This window comes from Callionymus lyra, chromosome 8 (genome assembly GCF_982586985.1).
Source record: "Callionymus lyra chromosome 8, fCalLyr1.hap1.1, whole genome shotgun sequence".
NCBI classification, from domain to species: domain Eukaryota; kingdom Metazoa; phylum Chordata; class Actinopteri; order Syngnathiformes; family Callionymidae; genus Callionymus; species Callionymus lyra.
This window is the reverse complement of record NC_141825.1, coordinates 6,373,691-6,393,935: the sequence shown is the minus strand read 5'-3', so window position 1 is coordinate 6,393,935 and position 20,245 is coordinate 6,373,691. Positions and strand designations below refer to the sequence as shown.

General features: G+C 42.5%; 1 protein-coding gene across 2 annotated transcripts; it reads right to left on the bottom strand.

Annotated features, from left to right (window-relative positions):
- Nucleotides 1–776: 776 nt before the first annotated feature.
- Nucleotides 777–19,812, bottom strand: nuak1b (NUAK family, SNF1-like kinase, 1b). 2 transcript variants are annotated; one of them, XM_087797499.1, is made up of 8 exons: nucleotides 19,004–19,811; nucleotides 18,780–18,973; nucleotides 11,698–11,818; nucleotides 7,641–7,792; nucleotides 6,987–7,052; nucleotides 6,565–6,684; nucleotides 4,903–5,035; nucleotides 777–4,839 (listed from the first exon to the last, which is right to left on the bottom strand). In XM_087797499.1, exons 1-8 carry the CDS (start codon nucleotides 19,059–19,061, stop codon nucleotides 3,746–3,748), a joined length of 1,938 nt encoding a protein of 645 aa, XP_087653625.1. In that variant the 5' UTR covers nucleotides 19,062–19,811; the 3' UTR covers nucleotides 777–3,745. The 2 variants fall into 2 exon arrangements, with proteins under 2 accessions (XP_087653625.1, XP_087653624.1); XM_087797498.1 differs by having other exon boundaries at nucleotides 18,780–19,812.
- Nucleotides 19,813–20,245: the final 433 nt, after the last annotated feature.

Here is a 20,245-nt window from a genome sequence, read left to right as displayed (position 1 = left end):
CATAGCGGAGTTAGTTGGCAGGTTAAAATCTGCAGGACAGAAATAGTGATCCAGTCTGGGCTTTTAGACAACTGTAATATTCATCAGTTCTAATTTCGCAGATGTTTTTAAGACACGAGTATTATTTAAGGCACAGAGCAGCGCCAGTAGTAGTTTCTGCTATTCATATTCTGTGTTGAATCACTTGTAGTCGTGTAGTTTCAAAATAAAAGATGTAACTCTCAAATATTCACGAGCACAGTTTTATCAAAGACGTTTAAAATGTTTCTTGCCCAACACATTTTATTCCTTATTTTAAGTGACTTTTTCTTCTAATGGATCGTAGAAACAGCTTCACCCTGAAACCCCTGACTTTAACCAGATATCATTGTTGAGCAGATTCAGGCATGTGGACTTAGCCTTCCCTGGGGTATAAATTTATATGGCCCGTTGTTAAATTCCCTGCAGAAAGACCTCCGTTTACGAGAGTAATTTAACCAACCGGTTGTTCGTATCCCCAAAACTGCTCGTCACTAAAGTATATTGAACCATGGAACTTGTCGGATCTTTTCCAGTCCCGGATATATAATATCATATTAAATAAATATAATATAATAATCTGGATGAGTTGTGGACAAGTGCTGGAGTAAAGCAAAGATTGATAAGGACAACTGATTAGGCCAAAGGTCAGCGTTTGGTCCGTCTCTGAACTCGAAAGGTAGACTAATAATATGGGCAATAGAAAATACAACAATTGAAAACATAAAAGAAGGGACACAATGAAGCAGAAGTTCTTTTCAAGATCTGTTTATTAAAGTCGATACAGTACTGCAAAGGCATTGTGTTGAGTAGATTTAAGACGTTTGTTTTACAGAAGTCGAGAAATGAAAAATTGGCCACTTCACAATGAGATGATGGCACTTGAAACAGGATTTGTGCGTGATGTCCGAAAACTGTCCAGAGAGCAGGCCCAAGCATGGACACAAAGTACACAAAACTAAATGGCTTAATCACCAATAAATACAAGTTTAAAAACACATTGATAGTAATTATAAAAAGGGTCATAAGAGATACCAAAGGCACATAACTTAATCCACCTCTGCAGTCCAGGATCACCATCAGAATAGTAATGAGACATATAATACTTAAATAACAAAATAATACTCGTATTTTTTTTGTCAGAACAATATCCAGTCAAGTTTTCATATTATTCTGCTAACACACAGATATGCACCAGTTTTTCCAGATTGGCTTAAACATTGCTTTATTTTACTTCTAACTTTCCTTTTGTTGTAATCTGATCTAGAAATGATTTGAAGGTTTTTATGCAGGTTGTTAAAGAACCTTTCAATACCTGGACGTGTACATTATACCACCTCCACTGGAGATAAGTGAAAGCTACTACTGAGTCTTTTTTGTACTGAAAGGTGTTGCCTGAAACTATTGCATCGTGGGGGAAAAATTCAAAAAGGGAAGTATTTTTCTGCCATAACATAAAGCAATATAAAGTTTCTTATATTTTGGAAAATCAAAAACAGAATCATAATGAAACAAAATACTAACATAGTATAATTTTATCACTGTAAATCCAGTTTGGCAATACAAAAGACAATTAAAAAGCAATGCGATACACAAATGGGCGTTTCGTCTGAGTCACTTCCCAGGACCTTTCCTTCATACGAGCGGACCACCTAAAACACTTCCCTGTCAGCTGCATGGTTTTCCATTATTATTTTTTTTGCATGATGTCAGTCATTCTTTGCTGATTTTTGACCGCCGTTGACACCCTTTTTAAGGCCACACAAAACAAAAAGGGACCCTCTAGAAGTCAAGCTGTAACAACAGCCCCCAGCATCTCAAATAAAAACTGTAAAGGAAAACAAACAGGAGGGGGAGTCGTGGGGAATGATTTCATCCACTGAAGGGGAATCTCAGAGGGCCCATAGAGATTCTCTCATTTAATCCCTTCTCCAGGGTAAAACAGGGCAGATACCCCAATTTTATTGACTAATATGAGTAACCTGGATCTACTATATCACTCTTTTTTTTATATGTTGCCAAAGAAAAGTAGAACTATAAAATCCCTCCCATCTTAAGTAGGAACAGTCAAAATATGGACTCTTTAAGATACGGAAAATAACCTCACATTCACTCTCTTCTCTCCCTCAATGCGCCAACACATCTTTGGTATAACGCAAAAAACTTTCCATCTACTCCTTCTACTCACTTTCTTTACACCCTCTATTCTACTTCAGAAAATCTCTCCAGACTGAAATCTTGGCACTTCCTGTGCTTCACAGGAAAGCCCTTTCTAATCTCACCAATCCTCAACGCATCACTTCTCTACACTTATTCCCCCTAAAACCATCCTTTGCACCACCTCCCTCTCCTTCTCTCTAAGTAAAACAATAGCTTGCTAGTTGTGCTTGGTTGACAAAATGGACTTGTGTACACAGCTGGAGGGAGATCCCACCTGTGCTGAGTCAAGGCGAGGAACCATTCAGATCTTTCCGCATCAACACGTCTCCGGAATTTGCTGTGTCATCCTCAGGTTTTTAACAACCCTCTTCCCCCTTGCTCATTTAAGAAGCTTAAAGTATAATGTATTTGGCAACATGAAAAAAATTACCTCAGTTATGAGAACCAGACACATTCCAGGACAATGATGTGGTGTCTGTGCAACCTTCCCCCCTTCAACGAGTGTCCCTTTAGGTGATCCCATCCAGACCCCAAGTTCAACCAAGCCACCAAAGCTTTTGACAAACCAAACTAAAGGAGTGAACACTGACAAAGACCATCAGGGGGGTCTTTTGAAAGCTGACTGTAAGATCCCAGCATATCTGAGGAGACCAGACTGTTTGATCAAGACTAACCCTTGACCCCAGATAAGTAAAGCTAGCCAGCTGTGCGTGAAAGGCCCTGGGTTTGTCCACATTCACAGATGAAACTGGTGGTGGTCTTCCCTGGTTTTTCCAACCTTTTTGGAATTGACATACATATTTTTTTAATGAAAAAAGGCACTTCCTACATACTCCCAAGTATCCATACATAGCACATCTAATTTCAATACATAAATGACATGGCTATATATGACCTCTTATGAGCTCTCATTACTAATTATGAATGTCAGTTCCACATAAAGAATTGGACAAATAGAGCTCTAGGACTCTTCCAGTAACCGCCACCAGTTTAGAAAAAAAATTAAACAATCAACAATGTCAACTACTTTTAGAACAGCTTTTAAGGCAGTGACAATCACAAAATATCTTGCGCTGTTTGAGTTCTAAGGTGCTTTTGTAAACTCAAGCCCAAAAACGGGCAGCGTAAAAGACAACCAGAGTGTGGCTGCTGAGTTTGTGATTCTTACTTGCCTTCTAGCAGAATATGTAAACATGTCGAACCCAGCAAAGTCTAATGGCGTGCCGAGAAAGCAGACTGGGTGGCACTGTCTCCTGCCAGCTCTGTCTCTGCACTGTTCACACCCTAACTCAATTTCCTTTGGCTGAGGAAGCGTATACACCTATGTGTGTTTGTTTGGGTCTGTGTATGCTCTTATGTGTGTGCATGTCTATGAGTGAAAGTATTTGCCGTTTAAATTATAATTCCCATCAACATCACAGTCCTATATGGAACAATGTAAGTCCAATTAGACTTATTCCCAGTAACCCACTGGTCGTTAAAGCTATTTATATTTATATATTTAGGCATACACAGTAACACACACAAACACACAAAGTATCGCAACCTTCCTACAGCTGGTTCTAAGTTAGGTGAGGTTACTGCTAATGTCCAAGGCTTGTTGGTACACCTGAGTCATGTCCTCTAGGTCCCCCAACAGGGAGAAGCTGCCGTTGTCCCCGGGGGAGCCTCTGGATTTGTGGCCGCGGTTGAACTTGGATACCTGGAGTGCAGGGGTAGCCTGAAAACCTTCGAAGTTGGCAAGATGTAGCAAGTTTTCAGCTGAGACACAGGCCCTGATGTTTGGCCTAAGGTGTGGAGTGGATGGATGCCATTCTGCTGCACAGAGAGAGATGGGTGAAAGGGACAGGACAGAACTGTCCTCGCCAACGATGCTAGAAGGGCGACTCTGACTGCGTGATAGACCAGAGTCAGCTGAAGGGGCCGAATCACCAAGAACCTCTGCGACTGCAGCAGCTGATGGAGGTCCACTGTAAGTGGAGTACTTTCCGTTCCGCTTCAGTATTCCCTTTCTTCCCATCACTCTCTTTGGTGGGGAGCTGGCTAGTACTGACATACTCGTACCCCCTAAAAGCTCTGTGGACTCGCTACGCTCTGGTGAAGAGTAGTACCCTGACTCCCGTTGTTGGTTATTCTTCAAGATCCCTTTCTTTGGCAAGGAGGGCACCAATTTAGCTTGTGAGACTTCAACTGAGGTCAGCTCCTCTTCCTCTGCATCTGCACTTGAAGCCTCATCTCCCAATTCTGCTTGTTGAAGCAGCTCTTTCTGACCAAGCTGGACCTCCCCCAAACTTGCGTGTTGATGTTCTTCTACAACCCTGGTCTTCAGTATACCCTTTGGCCTCTTTAGACCTGGTTTGTCTTCAACGCCGCAGATGGACTCTTCATCTTCAACATTTTCCTTCTTAGACTTTTTGGGTCTCTGGCGCAAAAGCTGGGGAAGGGACACAGGTTTGGCTCCAGAACCTCGTGGCTCAGTGCGGTTCTGCCAATCGATAAAGCGTGCCAGCATGGGTGAGCCTCCATGGTCACGTTGTGATTCACAGTCACACACACTGTTCTTCCAGCCCCAGTTTACCCACCAATGATTGGCTATATCTTCCACAGTGGCCCTGCGGTCTGGGTTCACCATTAGCATCCAGCGAATCAGTCCTCTTGCATCTGCAGAAATCAAAAATATAAATTGATATCGTCACAAATGACACTCGCACCATGGTTTATTACCTGATGATTGAGTTGGTTCTTTGTATTCCCCGTTGCTAATTTGGTGAATGAGTTTCTTGTGATCTCCCCCATCAAAAGGCATGGTTCCGTACACCAGGGTGTACAGCAGCACCCCAAGTGCCCAGCTATCTACCTGCGGAAGAGTAACAATGGTGGTTAAATATTGGTTACTCACTGTGCAAATACACACACTAGCAATCTCAAGAAGCGTGTTAACTGTTACACCATCTCAATGGTGTTACACCCTTGATGTTTTCATTGCTACGTGGCTCCAGAATAAATGCTCCGGAAAAACCCCTCCGCAGGTCCCAGAGGAGACCTTTGAGCAAGGCTATCAAGTTCATCTTTACATATGTGCCCCTTTACAGCGGAATGTATTTACCAAGGATGTTTTGATGCCTGCGTTCTTTTCTGTGAAATCGTGATAATCACCAGAACTCTAGGAAGAAGTGGCTGGTTTCCATTCAGATAAATCCATTCCCCTCGCAATGCTCAGCCCCTTCCACATGTCTCTTGCCCTGTCAGGCAGAAGCAAGCACTTTCTGACCACCAACCTAATGCGATGTGGTTTTCTAAGTAAGCTGTTACATAAGACTTTGTCTGAAGCATGAAGAGGTGCAGAGGCATGGGGAAGAGGAGGGACAGGAAGAGGTAATGAGTCCTGCAGATATAGTGGTATTGTGCTTCCCCGGCCCCAGCGACTTGTCTGAGACATACTGCCGTACAGGGAGCAGTAATGAGTCTGTGACTGTGACAGGAAGTATTATGTGATGTCGGCTTAAAGAGAATGAGTAGTAAGGAAGAATGTACATTTTTTTTGGCAAACTAGTATCAGATGTCGGCGAGCTAGAGAATGAAGAGATTTTCGTCTCAAAACCAAATATAATGAAGAACTGAAGAGAACGTTAGATATTACAGAAAAAAAAGAAAAGGCAGGTATATTCCACAGACGTCCATTTTCTCACTGTCAGAAGTTCAACAACCCTAAAGTCCCGATATCGTGTTACGATTACCTTTTTAAAAACTATTCTCTGAACTATTTCTGTTTTTATGTTTGCTGTAATTTGAGGTCTCGCCCCGATCAGCGTTCTATAATTTAAGTATGACCCGATTGCTGTAGATTTTTTGCGTTCTCAAGGAAATTACAGTCATTTGCATGTAAATGACTGGTTAGAGTTGAATTTCTAAAAATGCTTCTTTATCCTCCCTCGCTCACTTTGTTTTATGTAACTCAAGTGCGATTTAAGAGACAACGCCTCTCAGAATAACTTTCCACATTAGTGGCCTTAGAGGAGATATTTTGAGTGTCTCTTACCAAAAATATTTTTGCCAAATGCTGAATGGTAGACTAGATGTGACCATATGTGTTCTTTGAGGCTGTGGGACTCATTCCTATCCTATTATGTTCAAGGGAAAGCTAGCACAACTTTCCTCCAGTTCCTCGCTTCAAAGCTTGCAGAAATTAAAAGGGGAGGGGGAGACAGACAGTATGTGGGTTGTGACCCACTGCGAAGACATCCTTTGAACAAGAATAATTATTAATCCCATCAAAGGCCCCAAATGAATCCTTCATATTTATGATTGATATCTAAAAAAAAAAAAACAAGGACTTGAGAAAAAAAAAAACATCAATAAATATCCTGGTTTTTAGGGGTCACTCACTTCTGGACCTCGGTAGGGTCTTCCATTGACGATCTCCGGCGAGGCATACAGTGGGCTTCCACAGAAGGTTTGCAGCAGTTTGTCCTTGTGATAGAGGTTGGACAACCCGAAGTCAGCAATCTGGGGGAAAATTATCAACAATTGAAACATTGTTTGTTAAGATGCACAAGGTCCAGGACAACATTTTTATGCTTAACTTGGCTTGAATCCATTTAGCACAGATTTTGTTTCTTCCATTGTAATTACTAAAAGCCCATCATTTCAGCAGTCAGCACCTACATTAACAATAGACTACAATGAGAGTTTTTGGCATCTGTCTGGTTAGAAGATCTTTAAATTGCCACTACTAGATTTTTACAAGTGCCAATCAGAGGCTTTGTTGTAGAACCCCCCAAATAAATGTTAACAATGATGAATTGTACCTTAATGTTACAGTTTTCATCCAGTAGAACGTTTTCCAGTTTCAGATCTCTGTGCACTACGCCATTCTGAGAAAAAAACAAAACAATGGATAAATACATTAAAACGCTGTGGGACATGTCTCAAATGTTGCACCTTTGTACGCTAGCATACTTGTTGCAAATGAGCAGGAAACACTTTTTTGTCTTGTGTCCTTGATGACTCACAGTCACACTACCTCAGAGAGGCATGCGTGTTCACATGTACCGAGCTTCATATGTAACATGCATGACATCATTTCTATTCCTATCAGGGGAACAGCGTTACATGAGGGGAATCCATCCAAACAAGTCCCGGGGACCACATGGGCTTTACCGGGAGTTACCAGGGTGTGGACAAAGCAGGGTCTCACATGGGAGTGGGCGGAGTCAAAGCAAAGGGGAAACTCTTTATCCTCAACATCTTTCAGTGTCAACAGATGAGGACAGATTTAATTCGGGGCTCAGTTGGTTCGCTGTAATCGGAGCGCATGCTTGTATCCTCACTTAGAAACAGATGACTGCCACTCACCGCCAAGAAAAGCACATAGATTAACTGCCTCTCTGGCTGTGCTGGTACATGGTTTCCATTCAGTGGGAAACAAAAAAAAAACAAGTCAAAAGTTCTGGTCCTCTCACCTTGTGGCAGTGGTGGACAGCCGAGACTATCTGTCTAAAGAAGTGTCGCGTCTCTCGCTCGCTCAGCCGCCGACGCTCGCTGATATAGTCGTACAGTTCCCCCTTGCTAGCATACTCCATCACGATGACGATCTTGTCCTTGTTTTCAAACACTGGGGATTGAGAAGACAATGTGTGATAAACAATCTGAAACAGTAAGATGGAACAAATTAATTTAGAATGTTTATAATAATGGCAGTGCATAAGTTTCGTAAAAGCAGTTTTGCAAATGTCCATCTTTATTTGTGGACATTCCATTCATTTTCATCAGCATGGTTTGCTACAACAGCTCTTCTTCAATGTCAGGAAAGTCTACTTGAACAAGTCACGCACTTCCAGTCAAAGGGCGGAACAATAGGGTTACGTAAAAAAAGGTCCAGGGAAATGTAATACTCCATATTGTTTTGATGAAAGTTTCCAAATTCCAGAGGAGCATATTACATCCCTTCACTTCTCTGGTGGTTACATCAGCCAAACTCCACCTCGTGTGTTTGGCTTCTTCTCAACACATCAAGGAGGGTCGGTTAACTTAATCAAGCCTCGCTCTTTAGGGACCAAAGCGCAGTGAAAACATAGATAAAGCAGTGACCATTCTGGGACACAAGGATAATGTGAAGTAAGGAACAGATTCAACTCACAAAGTTCACTACTTCTTAAATTAAGAAGCTTGTTTTGCATTGAACACTTCAATACAGCGTTTGAAAGCTAGCATTGCTTCATCATTAAGGATGTCTGTCCTTAAAAAGCACTGAATTCTACCTGAAATATTAGTATAAGAATATTTTTCCAAATAATGGACCAAAAATAACTAGTCTTTTAGGCACCACTGTTTTGGGGAAATTGAGCTTACATAAATATCTACAAATAAGCCCTTTTTTCAGGTGACACTCCACTGAGTGAGTGTTGGGATATAAAAGATCATCTAGTAGGAATTCAAGTGCAACCTTTTTTTTTTCACCTGGAAAAAGAACATTGTCCAGACAAACTGTGGTCGACGCCTGTGTCTCGTGAGTGCACTTTTAGGTTAAACACTATTGTACCCTGTTTGTATCTGACATTAACGCCGCCAAACATATCATTCACAGTCAGTATTTACAACCCGGCGTGTAATTTCTACTCGGCAATCTGTTTGTCTCCAAAATGCCTCAGCATGCTGGGAATGAGAATGTCTGGGTGGAGAAGAGAAGCCAGTCGATCAAAGTCTGGTTTTCCCACAGAGCATGGCTGCCGGGACTGATCGCTTCAGCTCTCCGCACCCATGAGCACACTTCAGTCACTTTCCTAACCCCCCACCTGCAGGTGCTTTTAAAGATATAATCCTCTACAAAAACACACAGTTGCTGAGTGATGCTAACGCTACATGATTTTCTGGCCGCTGGGAAGAAACAAAAGAGCCGGGGGGGGGGATGAGCAGACCCCGGCCTCTGATTGGTGGTCGGCCCTGACCCCGAGTGACATCGCACTGATCTCTCCCAATTCTCAGCTTGCACTTCCATTTATCTTTGACCCCCGGTGGTGAAGTAATTACCTGGCTTACATAACTCCGGATCGTTCCGGACCAACACCGCCACGAGAGGCCGGTTGTCACTCATGTGGCTTTGTTCATCGGTTCAACCTCGGCATCGGACTAATTATCACCTAGTGTTTGTCGGTTGTATGACGACAACTGACTCGTAGTCAGATGGCACCTTGTGGGAGCGAGTGAGGAACTTTACTCAGAATTTGGTGGCTCCTGATTCCATATTTAGACTTTTACTCTTGTACAATTCCAGCCATTTCTGTGTGAGAAAAGTATTTTTTAACAATGTATTTGAGGTTAATTCTGTAGTTTGATTCATACACCAAAGTTCAAGGCAGATTATTCTATATATTCCCCTTTAACTATAGAAATATATTCAGAGTATGGCCTGAGTACTTAAAAAATCTGTTTTTTCCAACACTAAAAAAACAAGTTGTTTTGAAAGATGTTCAGCCAAAAACCATAAACCATTTCAGAAGCTCTGAGGAAGAGTCATTAGCTAGCTGGTTGACAACAGAATTAATTACCGGCAGATTTTCCAGATGCTTTTTATGACTTTGCCTGACTTCCCCACAATTCTTCTCTTGCATATTTACGAGTCCTTTAAGAAACGTTTGGATTTGCTATTAAACACTACTTCTTTTTTGTCTAAAACTGTCAATGTTTTCATTCTATTTTTTATTAGAAAATGTGTTTTCAACAAAAATCCATCTTCTTTATTTTTTCCCAAAAGCATTTAATAGTTTCCTAGTTTTGCCCCTTATTCCCTCCACAATAGAAATCTTGTGTCGCCAAAATATTATTGTTGGATATGTTGTAAACCAGAGCATTTGTAAATCAGGTTTGATCTTATTTAACAACTAATATATGTACAATTGCAACTTTTTAAGCACCATTTTAACCACAGTAACAACCTGTAGAAGCTAATGTTCCTCATTTAAATAAATGCGTTAATATGAATAACAAGGCACAGGAACATGTTCTAGTGATGCAGAACTTTTTCTATTTCCTTCTATCTTAGGACCCTTGAATCAATTGTTTTAAATGTCTATGCTCGCGAGATATGTTAGCATCTCATCAGCACTCACACAAGTTTCTGTACTTTAATGGGTGGTATATAATTTAAGAGACATAATCCTTAACGTTAAGTTTGATGTAGCAATTTGTGAATTTACAGCTTTTAAGGGTGTCTGTGTGAAAGGGTGGGGGTTTGCTCTGCTGATGGATGCAGAATGTGAGGGAGTGGTGGGGTTCAGTCTTTACAAACATCTGGTTCAGCTTTGCCTCGTACAAGGCTCTTTAGCAGCGACTATTCAAGAGGCGGTTGCCAGATCTAGGGGGCTCCTCTCTCTTGAGTGTGGGGTGGCGGGGGGCCAGGCCGCAACAGTAAATACTGGCTTTTGAGGAGAAACACCAAAGAGGAGAGTCTGGTGGGGTTTATTGGTGCAGTGGGTGCTTTTCGGGGGCGAGGGCAGCGCACTCAGGATCATAAGCGCAGAGTATATTAAACCTTGTTCTTCTAATCTCCTACAAGACCCATGAAAACCCAGCTGCAGTGCAGACCCACCAGCTGACTTCTGTTCCCATGGGGATGCTTGTTGCATGTTGTTCAACACAGCGCTGGCACAAAGGGCGCGCGGTTGAGCCGGTTCTGGCAGGTCGGACACTGTAGAGCCTGTTGACCCAATCATAAAATAGTCGTGGCATTTTGGACTTTGTTTATCGTAGATGACGAGTTGTGGAGGGAACTTTAAACTGACTTTTAACAAATTTAAAATTTCATTTTACAATTTTCTCTTACAGTCCGAATAGTGTGTATTAGTTATGAACATCTGGGGTGCGAGGGCAATGGGGAGCTAGAGCTGTAGCGAACTTTGTTAAACAAGTTTAGGAGCAACTTGAGGTTAGTGGATTCTCAACTCTTTTCTAAAAACTCTAGCATCTTGTCATTTCAAAGATCCCGGGGAGTTCGTCTCCAAAGGTGAGGGCGGAAATTTGGGAATGGATCGGAATTTAAACAGCATGTGATCAATCACAATGATCAATCGTCTGAGAGCACATTCCAAATATGCCGAGAATGTCCCCCACTGCTGCCTCATGGCGTAGAAGTTTGCATGCCAGAGTGACAAAAGGTGAGCCAGTGTCACACATACACATCTACACAAGGACACATACACACACACACGTCTGAGCACACACGTCCATGAGTGCAGTCTGGATCGCAGCTGTCTCTAAGTATCAGCAGATGTCTGGCCCTGAGATCAAGACCAGGGAAGACAGGAGACTTTTCAGTTTTTGGGAGAGGCCATCCCTGACAAAAATCACTTTACACACACACACACACAGGATAAAGCAGGAAGATGAATAACATCCCAGGGCTGTCGAGCGGCTCTTATTATGACATCTTCACGTCAAAACATGACAATCTTCCATCTCGAGCGAGGGGGTCTCTAACCATCCGTGCTGTTTAGTCAGACCTTTTGGATTTGTGTTTGTTACCTTCATATATGGAGATGATGTGCGGGTGGCGGAGGGACGACATGATCTCGATTTCTCTGCGGATGTGAACCATGTCTTGGTCGTCCTTGATCTTCTCCTTGCGGATTGACTTGATCGCCACCTGCAGACATATAAAGGAATTCCTTAAAGCCAATACAGTGTTTTATTGTGTTTACTAAAAAGCATCTATGAATATTATGTGTGATGTTTGGGATTGAAGCAGTGACTGACAGGATTCGATGCAGGAAGTCAGATAAATGGTACCAAATTAGATAATTGGTATTTCCCAAACAGAATTGTGTTTTTTTTTTAATGAGCCCTCAAAAATATCGAAATATTATATAAGTATTTTTATGATGAAACGTTCTCTGTAACACCGCCTGAAATGACATCAGTGTCAATCAACTGCTAGAATATGAGTGTAACCTACCATTGCACCACTAGATGTCAGTAGTCTAAGCAGTTGACTAAATTAAACAGGTTATTAAGTCATGAGCGTACAAGTGTTTGCGTCAGTTAAAGCATGCGACTCCACTTTAGTATATTTATGAAGAGACCTCCTTAACAACAAACACTTTTGACCCTCAGTTTTATCAATATGATGATTGGCTTCTAATTGAACCTCTGTGACTCTTGACCTTATCAGCCCGCTGTGTTGACAGGTCAGGTCTAGCCTCACATACTGACCCTGTGGTTTTGGAGGAGGAGGGGTCAGGAATGACGGTGCAGTCTCTGAGAAAAACAAGCCAGCATGTGGAGCTGGAATAGAGGTCAGCGTGTTACGCGGAAACTAAATTTAACCAGGTATTAGAGGCCTGAGCTCATTCTGAGGGGACACAACATCCAGGGAGAGGAGCCAGGGGGAAAAGGTTTCATAGATGGAACGGCCTGTTCTAAATCCATGTCAACATTAAAACGAGAGGATCAAAGTTACGACGTACTTTACTGTCCATCAAACTGTCTCATGTATGACCGCATGTCCACCAGTGAGTAAAAGACATTGACCTCAGTTATCGGTGTGTTCCCTCTCCCACCATCTCATTGATGAGTTGGGCAGACTTGTCCACGGACATTGTGAGCCTCTCACAATTTGTGGTGGGTAAAGACTTAAAGCAGATGCAGTGACTTCCTCTTTATACACCAGAAAAACCAATAATACTGCTTTAGACAGTACGATTGTGTAGCACATTTCTTCAGCCATAAATCATGAAACCAGACAGAAACCAAATATCTTTTTTCTTTGTGTAAAGTGAGGACGATAAATGGGTGGATGTGGAAGGCCACAGGGGGAACTGTATTATTTTTAAATCTGGTGAAAGTTTAACCGTAGAAAGTCAAATGTTTATCTTTTCACCAGTTTACTTAGTTGGTCTGGTTTATTTAAAAAACATGAACACTTAAAAACTTTATTTCTAATTACACTAAAATAACACTCTGACTCATTTTTCTCAGATAATAAAAAAATCAAGCTGTTACATCACACTTTTCGTCACACTCCCTCTCATTGAACCCAGGAGTTGGTTGAAATAGGCAAACGTTGCCATCATCATGTTTGACTACTGGACGGACTCTTTTTTTGCTTTCAGAAACGGTTGCATTTTTGTGATCAACATTCTGTTGGTCGCGATAGCATCACCGGTAAAGGGTGAAAGGCATACCGAGCGCAACGTTAGCCCTGTACAGGTAGATCGCAAACTCATGCTGTGGTACGCTGCAGCTACTACTGAGTAGCTTGTTATTTTTTCTTCCCACGAGCTCACAACCAGGGTTTGCATATTTAGACCAAGCAACGTTTTCTAATTTATCTTGGTCTGAAGCCGGGCATATTCCGGTCGCCATAAACCTTAAAAAATCATTCTTTTTCTTGACACAATAGGATTTGGGAAGTGCTAATAAACCATTTTTGCTTCACTTTACCGCAGGAAGTCCATCGGTCAACATCTAGCAGTGATTGGATCATTACTCAGCATCGTGGCACTGCCGACCACGGAGCTAGTCCACTTCAAGCTTCTTAAATGAGAGGTTTGTGGTCCATTCCAAACAAACCAAATCAAAAGTCACCGTAATTGCAGCCTAAACATTCTGGATCGAAATCCGGTTCTTCCTTTGATCGGGTCTGGATGTAGTCTGCCCATTTGTTGCTTTAAACTTTTGTCCTCTTCAACACTAAGACGGGGAGGTCGGAGGAGCCCGGCTCTCCTTCTTGCAGGAGAAAACCACAAGCAGTAGCGAGTGCCAAGCTAATTACATGTACACCAATAAAAATAACCCCAAACCGGAATCTTACTGTGATTACATAGAATTTAAAGAAACGATGATGTAATTAGCCAGATGATGTCCAGGGGGTCCACATGCTGTGCGGATGATGGTTTAAAGTTGTTTGCTTTTTAACAGCGGTGTTTTCCTTCACTTCACCACAATCACCGACCCTTTACTTTTAATCCTTGGACGTGTTGGAATTCTGCATAACTGGTGAGTGAATCATCCTTTTGCTAGTTAAGATTTACTTCAGGAATGTGCCTGGAAATAACTAGGCCATTATATTTGCATGCAGACACACTTTCCTAATCGAGGATCGCAACAAAACAGGCCTTAATAGCCGATATAGTCATTCCACACAAACATATAAACATGTTGAGAGAGCAGCCACACAGGGTTTGAGACGTGGCCAGGTATCACTCCAGTATCGTCCTGCTTTGACCCCGAACGTGGATCATTAACCACGACTGAGGATCAAGCACTTGCCAGCTGGCCGGTATCATCGTGATTACCCTTAAGTGAATCCTCTTTACTGTCAGTCACAGTAAACAGATGCTGTCCTACTACCCATGCCAGGTATGTGCCCCCATTGCCCGCCCCCAAAGCCTGTTTTGTTTGAAGTGAAAGTCCATGTTTCGCTCTGGCGGAGCTTGAAGTCTTCCTGTTTTCTCTCAGGTCATTAAAGGATTCATCCCAAGCTAACTCATCTGTGTTATTTTTACTCTGAAAGTTCAGGAGCACAGCGACCTTCAGCTGGACAGACTGTCTGACTGTGCTCTTGTTGTCTTTACTAGCTCCAACTCTTATTGGGGAAGGAGGAAGTTCACTGTGGCTAAGCTGACTTCATGCAAAATCTCTTTTAGAAGCAAGACAAAAAAGGAAAGGTGTACTGCATAAAACTGCAAATTCCTGAACGCCCCATTTTCTGAAGGATGTCCAGGCTGTGGTCTGGTCAACCCCTTTACTACTATCTTCTGTTTAATGTAGCATAGACAGATTTTCAATAAATACACAATGTTATTTAGCACAAAGTATTGAAGTGTCTCCTCACATTATACTATTTGTTGTACGACACCGACTACATTTAGATGCCCTTAAACAAAATCAGCTGCGGAGTACAAACCAAGAAATACCTTTTAGGTAAGTAGAACTAGGACCAACTTTAGCACCTAAGCAAGACCAGAAATCAATGGAGGAAGGTAACTAAAGCTTTACAACCCATTATCATTAGGGTTGTAAGTATCATTTGATAGGTACTGACCACTGCAGTAGGGTATGCACAAAAAAGATTGCAGTTCAAGGAGTCCTACATCATTCCCTGCCTTATCTAGTGGCATCTTAGTTCGTCCAAGAACAACGAGATTAGACTCCAGAGATAATCATTGAAAGGTCACTAAGACACGGTTTTATTCTAGAATCCCGTCTTGTCAACATCCACGGATCAATTAGTTAAAACGTGAACAGATAATTTTCACTCAAACAAACATGCTTTTCCGAGCGAGGGAATGAGATTGTTGTGTTTGGGAGGCGTCAGAGTGTGTCAAGGTCGACGTGCGAGATGGGGGTGAGTCGGGCGAGTGGGAGGGGAAAGCGAGTCATTTTTCCAGAGAAGTGCATTTTTAAAAAACAGCCAGGAATCATGATACTCCATCACCGGCTCCCCCCTTCACTCCTCTCCTGTGAATCCATTGTTGAGCAGTGATGTCATCTGCTGCTTCAGGCTCACATTAATCCCCGAGATGTTGGGGGTTCAGATCATGGTGAAAGAGGGGGATCCCTGCGTCGCGAGCCCCTGACCGTGTGTGACTGATCTCCCCCCTATACAGGATATGAGTTGGCTCTTTTGATCTCACTTCCTGCTGTGGATGAGCTTTTATGTGACGGTTCTGGAGTCGGGTTTCACCTTCACACTCGTCATGCTCACGATTATTTCTGCTTGGACTCTGAAGCACTGTAAGTATGTATTCTATAAAGGCATTCATGAGGCGACCCATAGAGACCTTTGTTTAGGTACTCACTCACTTCCATGCCCGTTAAGCAAATGTAGTGTATTCCACTTTATTTAGCACAAAAATCTGCCATAACATCATGTCTTTAACCAAGTCAACTAGAAAAGCATTCACAACCATTGATGCTAACTGGAGAGAAAACCTTTACTCTAGATACAATTTGCAGATACTGAAAAGTCATCAACCATGGAACACTTGACAGAGTCATTGACGTAAGATTTCCACACCCATGAAGTTTGTACTTAAATGAATGTAGTTCTACTTTATTTATAGCAGTGTTGGTCACATCTGCTAATAACGTCATATAGCAGACACTTTTGTCCAAAGTCGATGAACAATGAATAAGCATTCAGCCCAGAGAACCTGACAGATTTTTACTTCTGACTCTCAGGTCATTGTTGCTACTTTAAACGCTAACCCTGGGTTTATCTTATCGACTTAGCATTGATAACGGCCCAAACTATATCCATGCTACAAACTTAAACTGATAAGCCATGTTTTCGTCCACACTGTGGCAAATATCCAGTTTATACAACTTTATATACTAAGTTTAGCGTCTCCTTATTTAGCCTACGTTACTGAACAATCAGCTTTTCTCTGTTCATGGCATAACTGCAGCATCTGGACTGTAAAAACCAATGAGGTAATCATTAAATTTTGCGACGTGAGATGGGGTCAAAGTGCGATATTGATATTGAGGGTGTTAGTACCGTGTCTCAGATAACCGCCGTTGTAATGTTTTTTGGCAACAAATATGATGAAAACATGCTGAGTCGTCATTTAAGTGACAGTTTCCTGACACACCCGCTTGGATATTTAAGGTACTCGAGCCGAATTACGGTTCCACAAATCAGTTAAAAGCTCTTGAGACGGTTGGCTGTCTCGTCTCCACAGCGCTCTGTTGCTCAAATGTACTTGACCTACGACCTCACAGCGCTCCGCGTGTTGAAGCGGTAACTGTGGCAGTGCGGCGAGACGGTTACGCGACACTTAACCTTCGACGCGTTAGTGCCATCGGCGAAAAACGAGACGAGCAGACGCAAAAGTCGTGAGCGCACACATGTGGCAGGAAGCGAAGCGGCCGCGGGGATGATTGATTAGATGCGGGCATGTTTATCGTGTCAGCGAGAGCGAGGCTGAGTGGCAGTTGGCTTTTATCTCTCCGGCTGGATGCGGCTCCGCCTGGCAGCTGTGTTGCATTTGATCAAACACAGATCTTCACCGACGTGTTGCTGGAAGTGTTTTGTGTTTGTTTGCATGTCAGAGGAACAGTATTCCGCAGCTTTAGTCTGGGGCGAAAGGAGGGAAAGTCGGAAACTTTCCTGACTTATTTAAGCATCAAAGATGCATTCAAGTTCAAGCGAAGGAATCTTAATGGTCCTCTGATGTTGCCATGGTGACACTAAAATCTATCTGGTGTGACACCAACATATATGTGAAGAGACCTTTTTGTTAAGACATAGAAAGTGAAAGTGTTGACCTGACTTTCACCCACACTGCTGATTCAACACCCATCCTGTATAAAAGTGTTTTTCGATGCGCCCGCGAGGCCACCGAGGTCTCATCAGTCAGTCAGTAGCCGGATTTGCACCGCAGCATCCGGTGGTGAGGCCTCGCACAGACCAGACGTGTGCAGCTACAACTGCCGGCCCCCAGGGGCCCTATAGAGCACGGGGGGAATCCCCAGGACAGGAAGACTCACACACGCCTCGGACGGGGAAAACGAAAACAATCAGGGGAGAAGAATTTTGAAAGACCTCGAAAATGCACTTCAAGTGAGTCACTGGTCGCGGGTTTAAATCCCAAAGTTTGCACAAGACTTGGGAGTTTTAAGGACAGAAAGCTTTGTAGTGGAAACAGCTGGAGACGAGGTTGGAATTTCTGCCCTCATATGAAAGTTTTAGCTCTGGGATAAAGCGATGCTGACTCTGGCGTTCTGCATGAAGGAGGTTCTGTATCTCGAATGGATCGATCTGCCTTAATATTATGACCACATGTCCGACATACTGGAGTTCCTTTTGTTCCCACCTAAACGGCTGTTACTTCGTGCCACAGCCATCACATCCTATCAAAAGTGTGCGAGCAAACCTGGAAGTGCGTCGGAATGCTGGTTCTGACATGGTGAGGTTAAAGGTCACTGGCATTGAGTTTCTTTCTGCAATACTTTCTCCCACTTTCTGCTTTTGGGTGTTAACAGGACTCAAAGGGTGCATCACTGCCACCAACTGGTCAAGAGTTTGGGTCAAGATTAAATACCTGCCTAACCTCTGATGAATACATGTACTGTAAAAATCATAATGTTTTACTTTAAAGACAAGAGTTTTCAAACCCAAATTTAGTCCAAATGGAACAATATAACACTTAACAAGTGCGTATCAGTGAAAGTGAAAGTATGAGAAGTGGTTTCATGGTGGCGCTCTCAGTTTAAAAAGTATGTCAGATTTTATTTATAAATTATGTCCAGAGCCAAAGGCAATAAAGCAGAGGGTGCCATCTAGTGGCCTATGAGTACAAAGACACTGTATCATGATACTCTATCACTGCGTTACTGCGAAAGGTGCTTTACAAATAAATAAGTACTTAGTTACTGAGTGAAAACAAAAAAAAACATTTATTTTAAAGTGTAGGTTTTAGTGATTAGTGTCTTGCTGTGCTCTTGCAAAATACAGCATAGGATAAACAACATTTCTCTTTGCAAACCTGTGATGTTTAGCTTCTAGTTAGACGGTATTAACAATGTGTTTAAAACATTTAAAGATGAGCTGTATAAAGGTTAGTGCTTGAAATATTGTGCCGGTGTGTTCAGGGTCTCACCACTCGTCCGGAGTGCCTCTCGATGGCTTTCTTGACTTTGCCGTAGGTCCCCCTGCCCAGGGTCTCCAGCAGCTCGTAGCGATGTTTCAGGTTGTGCTTGTGGTGATGCTTCTTCACACCCGAGCTTCTCCTCCCATCGGCACCGGCGTCAGGTGAGTCACAGGCAGGTGGCGCTGCTGCGGGCGAGCGGTCTCCTGCCGAAGGCTTCCCCGCGGAGGCGTGACCCCTCTGGGGCTCACGGCGGCTGGGCCCCCGGTGAGGCGATAAATAAGCAGTTTCCATGGCAGTAAAGATAAGTGACCCCTCCCACTGATAAATATGTCAACTTACTAAATAAAAAAACGATAATATAATACTTATAGGCCTAAAAAATAGAAACAATAAATAAATAAATTACAAAGAATAACTTCTATCACACATGGAAACAAACGCTTCCAGATTGTCTCGTTTATAAAAACACGATCTCAATAATGATATTATCACTATAAAATTACTAGTGGATTAAGCAGATTTACATGAGTCGATAATATTATTCATCTAATAATATGATAATAATCCAGCGAGAACAAGGCCAACTGGATGTAATTTTAAAAAATGATATATATAAGATATAATAAAAAATAAAAAATAAAAACTCGATCCAAAATGGTTATAAAAAAATTCTAAATTTGCCTAAAAAAATCTCGCTAATTCGATCCACATCATCTGTGGTTCTGCCGACTTCACCCACTCACTTCTACCAGGCGAGAAAGCTGCGACGAAACCGGCGTTTTGGATAAAGATGACCCTCATTTTGTCCCCTAGCGCCAGGTAGATCCTCATTCATGTGGACCCATCTGTCCGCCCGAGCCGAGCCGAACCGTACGGAGGTGGAGGTGCGCGGTGCTCGGACTCTATCTCGGACTGAGACGCGCTCGGTCTTGCCATGTTCGTCTTCGCAGCGCCTCTTCTTCTGCTCTTTTCTTTCCTCCGTCTTTTTTCTCGCCTGCCTGTCTCGCTTCTCCCTCCTTTTTTCCTCTCTGCCCTTCACCACGAGAGGCTGTGAATAAGGAATGTAGAGGATCCGAGCGCGGGGAGGAGTCAGCAGCAGACCTCCTCCTCCTCCTCCTCTTCCTCCTCCTCCAGTGTCTCCTCTTTCTCTCTCTCTCTCTCTTTGTTTTCAACCATCTCTGATCATCCAATAATAACAACCAGCCCGCTTCATGTAACAAACACAAACACACACCAGCCAACAACAAGATCACAGAAGCCAATTAGAATCGATCATAGCTGCCGTCAGTGGACATGAAAGGTTCACAGAAGGTCTGTAATTCTTAAAAAAATACATGAATATCCCACTCAAAAATGATGAAAATAAAACTGTAATTAATACTTTGAATAGAAGATTATTACCTACATAAGTTTAAACTTTAACTAAAGTGTGTGTTGTTGTGATGTCTGACTCTATTGTATCATCAGTGTGTGTT